Source organism: Heloderma suspectum, chromosome 10 (assembly GCF_057233095.1).
Source record: "Heloderma suspectum isolate Gila_16-S chromosome 10, 16-S_ref, whole genome shotgun sequence".
Classification (NCBI taxonomy): domain Eukaryota; kingdom Metazoa; phylum Chordata; class Lepidosauria; order Squamata; family Helodermatidae; genus Heloderma; species Heloderma suspectum.
Genome location: NC_139467.1, coordinates 18,326,208 through 18,335,189, shown reverse-complemented (window position 1 = coordinate 18,335,189; position 8,982 = coordinate 18,326,208). Strand labels below are relative to the sequence as shown.

General features: G+C 45.4%; 1 protein-coding gene across 1 annotated transcript; it reads right to left on the bottom strand.

Moving 5' to 3' along the window:
* Positions 1-450: 450 nt before the first annotated feature.
* LOC146337858 (proline-rich transmembrane protein 1-like) lies at positions 451-6,377 on the bottom strand. The gene is made up of 2 exons (XM_084815358.1): positions 5,604-6,377; positions 451-3,089 (listed from the first exon to the last, which is right to left on the bottom strand). Exons 1-2 carry the CDS (start codon positions 5,952-5,954, stop codon positions 2,919-2,921), a joined length of 522 nt encoding a protein of 173 aa, XP_084671484.1. The 5' UTR covers positions 5,955-6,377; the 3' UTR covers positions 451-2,918.
* Between the last annotated feature and the right edge of the window lie 2,605 nt (positions 6,378-8,982).

Sequence of the window (8,982 nt, the reverse complement as noted above, 5' to 3'; positions counted from 1 at the left end):
AAGTGAGCAGTGGCAAAGGGGAGGAGATGGAACAACATCCACTAGACACTTTGCATGCTTTCGGTAGGTCCTCAGCATAATTCCCCCACGTGGTGCCTCTGTTGCTCTTGCTGACCCTGTGGTGCTGCATTATGGGAAAATAATGGCGGCTGCCACCTGGCACCATTCAAACCAGAGGTGCCGATTTGTTCCAATAGGAATTGTACCAGTGCTGCAGGGTAAAACTGCTGGGCAATGTGATCGGGGCCCAATAAGCAGCAGGGCTGTCAAAGTGGGCAGCTCCATCAGGCCAGGAGTTGGCCACTGCCCGTAGGACTGATGTGCGGCTTGCCTGGAGCTTCTTGGCCATACTCCTCCCTCTGCATGCTGTCACTGCCCTGTTTGCCTACCTATCCCAGCCTAGCAAAATGAGAGGCATTCTGTTAGTTTAAAAGTAACTACGGCAGTATCTCAAGGCTTTAAAGGAACTTTAATGAAACTGATGGCTTCTCTTGGCTAAGTAACATTAGGAAACCATCTTCATTCCCTGTGTGAAGTGATATATACACAGTTCATTAAATGCACAACATGGGGTTCATTGCTATGGGGACCATCTTAAGCCACAGTTATTATCTGATCATTCTGTTATTAATTTGTTCACCGGATACTGTCCATAATATATTTGGTTTTATTCTTTAATCTGTACATTGTATATGTTCTGCTGAATTGCAAGCCTCACATTTGTTCCCGTTTTGCAATGATCAGCAGTCACGAGTAACTAAATTATGCTGAAAGTAAAACGTTCAATTCATTTACAGCTGGGGTGGACAGAAAGTAGATTAGGACCTACTGATAGATCTCCTGGTGATTTGCAGTAGCTAGGCAAGGCTGAACCATCCCAACAAGTAAAAGACGTCCTCCATCCCCCAACAGTGCAATCCCCTGCATGTTTACTCAAAGGCAAGTCCCGCTGTATTCAATGGGGTTTACTCCCAGGCAAGTCTGTATAGGATTGCAGTGTCAATTAGGCTGCTGAAATGGAGAGGTCTGGTGGGAAAACCAGAAATTGATTTTTGAGGAACTGAATGGTGAGCTCAGTCTTGGTACTTAGCTATGAGGGTGTGTCTGTAACTGTGAGTCACTATTTAGCACCTTGTTCTAGATGTTGAAGTGCTGGTAAAAAACAAAGAGATCCCGCAAGTCTAAAGTCTGTCCACCCGTGCTTTACAACATTAATCATTTACAGAGGACAGCTCTGGTGAAAATACAAGCTAAATCCCTATTTTACATTGCTAAGAAATCAGACATTGATTCTTCCTGTCTCATATCCACTTAATTGTGCTCATTTTACGTCACTTTAGATTCAGAATAGGACACATATTTTGTTTGTTTCTAAAAAGCAATTAAAATGCAACCTTAAATTAAACATAAAAAATACATCAGCAAAAATATTAATCTCTATATTTCATAGTATCTCTATTGAAATGCACTAAGGGCACAATCCTATGCATGTTTAGACAGAGAAAAGGCTACAACTCCCAGCATTCCCCAGCCAGCAAGGCTGGCTGGGGAATGCTGGAAGTTGTAGGCCTTTTTTTCTGTCTAAACATGCATAGGATTGCACCCTAAAGAATGTGGTGGCGGCGGCAATGAAACTAGTAAAAGTGATTTGGCTGAGCTGTTGCTGTGATCACAGAGGGGTGGGTCAGGCCATTGGCTGAACTGCTCTGATCCAACAGAGGAGCAGTGCAGGCAGAAGAGCCTTGGGAAGGAGAAGGCAGATGCCTGAGGAGGAAGCACATCTGATCCAACTGTCCCTATTAACCAGAGTGAGGTTCCTGGTAAGCTAGTGGTCCAATTTCTACCTTTGGGGAATGCCTTGTTAATACTTCATCAGCATGACTTCATCAGCAGCGTTCTTCAACTCACTCCCTTGGGCCTCCAGGAGAAAACTCTCTGAATGCAGGCAGTGAAGATTCTATTCATCTTGTATCTTTGCCTTCCCCCAGCTGCCTCCTCCAGATGTGCTGGATGAGGACTCCCATCATCCTCAGCCAGTATGCCAGCTGGGGATAACGAGAGTCAGAGCCCAATGCATCTGGAGGATGCCGCATTGGCCAAGGCTATATTGTATCTATTACATGCCTATGAGAACTCTACATGCGCATGAACCTCAAGAGGCCCCTGCCATGTAGTGCTCAGCCTGCTGTTTCACACAATGGAGGCATGGCTCATTTTGAACCATTGGCCACAGCTTGTAGAACAAGTATGTTTTTCTGGTGTACCATTTTACCAAAAGTACAGCCAACTTCTTAGCCGTGAAAACGTGCAGCACAGGCTGTTGCAGACTAAAGGAAGGCAGCAGATGACGTACAGGGCAATGTGTCATGGAGAGGAGGGCAGGGCTTGGTATGAAAATAGGAGCATGAAAAAAGGGGTGTTATAAACATGCCTCTGTTTTCATCTGTGAAATGTTGGAGAATATGGGCAGCAGACCAAGGAAAGTCAGGGAGCTTAGGCAAGAGGGAAAAGGGAACAGTCCAGAGGAACTGGAGGAAGAGAAGGCCAGACGAAGGGATTTAGAATAAGAAGGGCATCTGGACATTAGAATGGGCAGAGAGGAGAGGTGTACCAGGAAGGAGGTGATCTAAACCCATCTGAGGATTTTAAGGGGACGGATCACAGTATTTTACCATTGGCAAGACTAGTGCAATCATGTCAACCTAGCTGATAACAGGGGCATTGTCCAGTCATCAGATGGGCCAATGTTTCCTATTCCACCCTTGGAGCAGATCAATTTGCCTGTGTCCTCATTTCACTGGGATATCTGTGTATCATAGAAGTGGATCACACATAACACCCATCATTTAATGTGGATGGGCCACTGAGAATCTTGGGCCACTGAAAATCTTGGGACATAAACATGGCATAGTGCATTCTCAGGGGTTGTACAGTTGCTGAGAGGCTGTGGTAGTTAAAACCACCATCAAGGATATGTACAGAATCAGGCAGGCGAGCCCCACCCCAACTGCTGAGTGGGCCAAGATGCGTGCCAGCCGGGAGTTTCGCTGTGCAGATGTGAGGTTTCCCATGTGGTTGGCTTCTCGGGTCTAGGGAGAAAGAGAAGTAAGTGATGGATTAATGAAAAAAAAATGCAACTGGAGAACATCTCTGGCATGCAGAAGTAGGTGGTCCTAAGCAATTGCAAAACAGCTGCTAATGTTTTGGCTAACAGAGTTCTTTTGTTTCGGGCTGTCTGGCACTTACAAGTAACCATGTGGTCTGAGACCATGTAGAAAGTGTGTGTGTGAGAGAGAGAGAGAGAGAGCGAGAGCGAGAGAGAGAGAGAGAGAGAGAGAGAGAGAGAGAATGAGAATTGATGCTTCTTGATGGACAGTTCCTAGCACTACCAATCAGAAGGCATTGTGCAGCTATTCCATCTTTCCATCCTTAGTGTGTGTGTGTGTGTGTGTGTGTGGTGGTGGTGGTGTGGTAAGAAAAAAGATGGAAGCAGTAAGGGGAAAACAAAGATGGGTTACAAATGGAAGATGTTGTTTGGCAAATTGCCGTGCTTGAGGCAGAGCGATTGCACAATAAAAGCCTCATCTGGAAGCAGCCAGAGTGAGAAAAAGAGGAAAAGGGAAATAAAACACATACGGAAAGATAAGATGAATGCATAGAGTAAGAGAGAGAGAGAGAAGGAGGGAGGAAAAGTAGACCCCATATTGTAGGTTGGTGATAAGGGTGTGTCCCAAGCCAGAGAATAGATAAGATGGACATATACAGTAAATGAAAAACAAACAACTAGATGGTATGTTGCAGGAAGAAAGAGGATCCCAGGTCTCCAAACTTTTATTACTGTACTGTATGATAGTGCTGGACATCCCATTTTACCCTACATCTTGCCCATCCCTTGTTGCAAATATTCACAACTTTGGACTAAATTAGATGGTCTTTCTCCCTAGATCTGGCCTATATTGCATGGAGGGGCGCAAGAGTGCATCTGCACCACCTCCAATATTACCACATCTGGATGGATAGATGCAATGCTGGAGTACAGCCCATGGACATAAAATCCACTGCACGTAGGCCTAAGTCAATGGAGCTGATTCCCAGATTTATTTTGGGGAATTGACACATAATTTTAGCCTATGCTTCTGGGATCTGATATGTGTAGGCAGTATGTCACTGTTATATCTCCCATGTGGAGGTGCAGGGCATTTGGAGGCATGGCAGGGACACTGAGGCTGTGTGGGACTGGGTGGCAGATGTGCCCTCTTGCTTCTTTCCACATTATGGGCTAGATCACCTGCTTGTATCATTGTGCTAAGTGGAGAACTGGCCCTGATCCAAAGACACAAGGAAGCAATACGATTCTCCCCAATGTTTAACAGGATGTTTCCCATAACCATCTTGCCAAGTGGTAACATGATCAACTACTGTGGCAAGTTACCTGTTGGTAAATGGTTGATTTATCCACATTCCCAGTTTTAGTAAATAGTTATTATATGTATTTATTAATCCCTCCCTCAGTAGCGTAGTTCTTTAAGTGATGTAAACTTAACAAGTTATAAAACACAAACTAAAATACCACATGGAAAACCAAAGCCAAAACCAGCCAACATTGCTGAAAACAATCTCATAAGGTCTAAGACAACACAGATACCATACAAGCACAGATGGAATTATTAATATCAGACATGCTTGACATTCAATAACAACACAAGATGGAAAACATTCTGGGAGAAAGGGAGGAAAAGCATGACTCTATGAGCAAACCCCAGACATGGTCATAAAACAGATAGTCCATGAAATAGCTGAACCAATAAGTTGGTTCACCTTTAAGGTTCTGCAAGACTCTCTCCAGTTTTTGCTGTGACAGACAGCCCTGGCTGTCTCTCCCAAAGTTATTTATTGCCTAAGGGTAAACATGCCCCCATCCCCGATCGATCCTCAAATCCTGCTCTCTCTGCAACCACCACGCACTTTGTGCATTATCATTCTTTCCGCTTTATTGGTCCCCTTCTCTGTAAAGTGTGCTCCCTAGCTATAGCACATTGCATCAGTACTTGAATTATGGGATGGGGTGGGGAGGGCTTAATGAAATCCAGAAGCCCAGACAACTCCCCTCCCCATATTTACCAAAAGCATTGCTCAAGGGTAAATGACCTGTCACACTAGGTAAAAGGCCAGTCCTAATATTATTAGGGGCCACGGTGGCTTAGTGGTTAAGACGCTGAACTGCAGACTGGAAGGTCGGCAGGTCAGCAGTTTGAGACCCGAGTGCTGCATGACGGAGTGAGCTCCCGTCTTCAGTCCCAGCTTCTGCCAACCTAGCAGTTTGAAAGCAAGAAATTGCAAGTAGATAAATAGGTACTGCCTCGGCGGGAAAGGTAACAGCGTTCCGTGCACCTCGGTGTTCAGTCATGCCGGCCACATGACCATGGAAGCGTCTTTGGACAGCGCTGGCTCTTCGGCTTAGAAACGGGGATGAGCACCGCACCCTAGAGTCGGACACGACTGGTTGGGGACACCTTTACCTTTACCTTTTAATATTATTCTAGCATTGCAACTCTCTCTCTCTCTCTCTCTCCCCACACACACACACACACACACACACTTACCAGTATAGAGTAAACCAAAGCAGCAATGCCCAGGGGTAGACAGCAGCAAAGCATGGTAAAGATGGAGTAGGCCAGGTAATCAGGTTCATTGATGGGCTGGACAGGTGTGATGAAGACGGCCTGTGGAGGCTGAAGGACTGGCCCTTGGTTGGATCCTACCCCAGGTGCTTCATAATAAGGTTGGTACTGGTTTGGCATAGGGGGAGATGCCCCATAGCCCATAGGTGGTGGTGGTCCAGCAGAAGGTTTAAATGTATCAGGCTCTCCATAGGGCTGTTTTTCAGAGTAGGGAGGTGGGTTCTGAATGCTGGGCACCTGGTCTTCGACCTTCTTGTAGTCTGGGCTGCTCATTGTGCAAGTCTCCTCTCCCCTCTTTTTGCTTTCTTTGCAGTTTTCTCTTTGCAGTTCTCTTTTTTCAGTTCTCCCTGTTCCTCCTTTTTAGCTGCTTCGGGTCCTGCTCTCTCTCTCTCCCTGTGCCTTCTCTCGAATGCCCTTCAACACTTCCCTCAGCATTTGCTTTCCTCCTCCTTGGGTGCCCTCCTCCTGTGGATGATTCTTCTTTTGGCTGGATGCTTGTTCTGTAATGGAGGCCGCTCCGCTCTGCTTCTCTGTTTAAGGGCACTCTGATATATTGCTCTGGCTCTCAGACAGAACTTCACAGTGCCTCGCAGTTCAGAAGAATGAGTAGACAGAGGGAGGAATTAGCCAACGAATAGTGCAGAGAGAGAGATTGTACTGGGTGTGGCAACTCGTCCAAGGTTGGGCGGCTCGATTTACTAGCAGCAGAGGGCTCTAATTTCACTTTTCGTGACTTTGCTGTGCGGATAGATAGGCACACACACGCATATGATGTCATCCACTATTTCATAGCTGAAAATAGGAACAGGATTATATTAACTTATATTTATACCAAGGATGACCTTTTAAGACTCACTTCCCACCCATCACCACTGTCTCAAATTATTCAGCTTATAATGATTTTCATTCTCTTTTTGAGTAATAGTATCTCTCCAAAATGAAAGGTAATGCATCAGCAGTCTCAGCACAGCACTGTCTTTGCTTATATAAGATACTGATGTAACAATGAAGAAACTGAAATGAATGGAATTCTTTCTTCAAAAACTGTAACTTACAGCACCACTTTGACATAATAAAACACAACACTTGTAAGGTAGCATAGTAAAATTTTACTATTTGGCATATGTATAACATCTTCAGAGTAATCCTACACATGCTTACTCAGAAGCAAGATCCACTTTGTTTAGTGGAACTTACTCTCAAGGAAGCACATGCAGGATTGCAATACCCAAAGTACGGGTTGGATCCAGACATAGTCAATTAATGGGACAAGTGTATCATTACTAAATTAGGTTCCATTGATTTCAATAAGACCACTTTAAGTATGACTGTGTCTGGATCCAACCCTATAAAGGTGCAATCCTATGCATGTATAGACAGAAAGAAGTCCTACACCTCCCAGCATTCCCCAGCCAACCATGGAGGCTGGGGAATGCTGGGAATTGTAGGACTTTTGTCTGTCTAAACGTGCATAGGATTACACCCTAAATGCCTTACTGTGCAATCCTTCTGAGTAAAGCCCCAATGAGTTTAATGGACTCTGAACTTTCCTAGGAGTAAGTGCGTTTAGGATTGCTGCCTTAGTTTTCTACAAGCATAAGGACACCAGGCAGAAGATACTTGCTTCAAGCATCTCCAAACAAGATGAAAGGTCACCAGAAGGCAAAAATGCACAAGAGCACAAGGAAAGCCCCGCTGGATCAGACCAAATGCTTATTTAGTTCTATGTTCTGCTTCACATGGACAGTCAGATGTCTATGGGAAGCACACAAGTAGGACATGAGTGCAGTAGGACACTGTCTCTGTTGTGCCTCCCAGAAACTGGTATTGACTCCAATATTGCCTTAGTGTAAGTGCATGGAGGTCCTGATCAGATCCTGTATATATACAGAACATGTGGTGGTGGGGAATTGTCAAGAGTAAGGTCAGAAGGAAATTAAGTGCAGAACGTATTGACAGTGGCTATCACATTATTAACAGTAGCCATTTCCCTCTGACCTCACTGTTTATAATTCCCCTCAACCACCATTATGTACTGAATACTGAAACTCTCGATAACACTCTATGCATGATGTGATGGAACAGAGTCTGATAACACTCTGTGCATCCATGAAAGCTTATGATAATATAAATCTGTTAGTCTTCCAAGGTTCTTAGTTGGGTTTTTTTGATACAAGAGACCAAACACAGGATACAGAAGCCATATCTCCAAATATCCCCAAATGCGTTGCTAGATGTAATTTGATAACTGCAGTGCTGACCACTGACTAATTCATTCAGACTGCAAATCTCCTGGGCCCCATCTACATAGCACCGCTTTAGCCCTCCACCCTGTCGCAACTGTGCAGCAATGTGGCTTTGAATCACCATGTCCTGCGATACACTTGCAATGTACTGCGCACTTCCCTAAGAGACTTGCCATGTCCTTTTTTTTGCCATTATACTGAAATGCGCAGCTGTGCAGTCCCATGAGTGTGGGGTGTGTGAAACTTTAGTGGCTGTTTTATATTCGAGGGGCTCTGCTGTGCCTTTCTGACCCTGTTTTAGGTTAATATTGGGTATTTTGTGTTCCTTCATTTCCGCAGCATCAGTTTGTCAGTTCCCCAGCCCGAGACTCTCGCGATGGTTCGCACTCACAAGTGTGAGTGCTACGTGCCTAGCCATCGCTCCGAAATGGTGGCTGGAGCGATGTTGTTCCTCCCCCAACCCCCCCCCCCCAGCCCTTAGGTACTGATTCCACAACCGTTGCGAAGATATGAAGCTGCAAAAATGTGTGTAAGTGTGATTAAATAAGTGATAATGTCCCTCTGTGCCTCTGTAACTGTGCAGCTGCAGAGGGATGGGGGAGCAAAGCGGCATCACAGAGTGATGCAGGCACTACGCATGCCTACAATATGCCCACTGTAAGATGCGAAGTCAGTTCAGGGAAGGAACAGACGGCCCGCAACCACAGGAGAACCTGCAGCAACCCCCCACCCCAAATCACAGTAAAACGACTCCTTGGAACTCTGCTTTTTCCAGGTGAAAACCATGGATGGCTGCGAAGTTGCAACAACATCATCTATCATGAGGGACCTTGACTCGCACCTGCCCTGGAGTAAAAGCCCAGTGTAGATGGGGACCAGTTCAAGGTGGAGTCTATCTAAACTGCAGGCCTCCTGGCTGCAATGAGAGTTGTGCACAAATGGCCTCTCGAAATTCTCTAGCATCTTCATGGGCGGAGAAACTGAGGCGACAATTTCACCGAATTTCTCCTAAGGGAGGAGAAATTCTCCTACAGTTTCTCACAGATAGGGCTCAC

Excerpts from the sequence above, each read along its gene's own strand:
- LOC146337858 (XM_084815358.1), bottom strand. The coding sequence starts at position 5,954 with ATGAGCAGCCCAGACTACAAGAAGGTCGAAGACCAGGTGCCCAGCATT. Across the intron at positions 3,090-5,603 it reads CTTTGGTTTACTCTATACTG|ACCCGAGAAGCCAACCACAT; the intron begins GTAAGTGTGTGT and ends CTTTCTCCCTAG.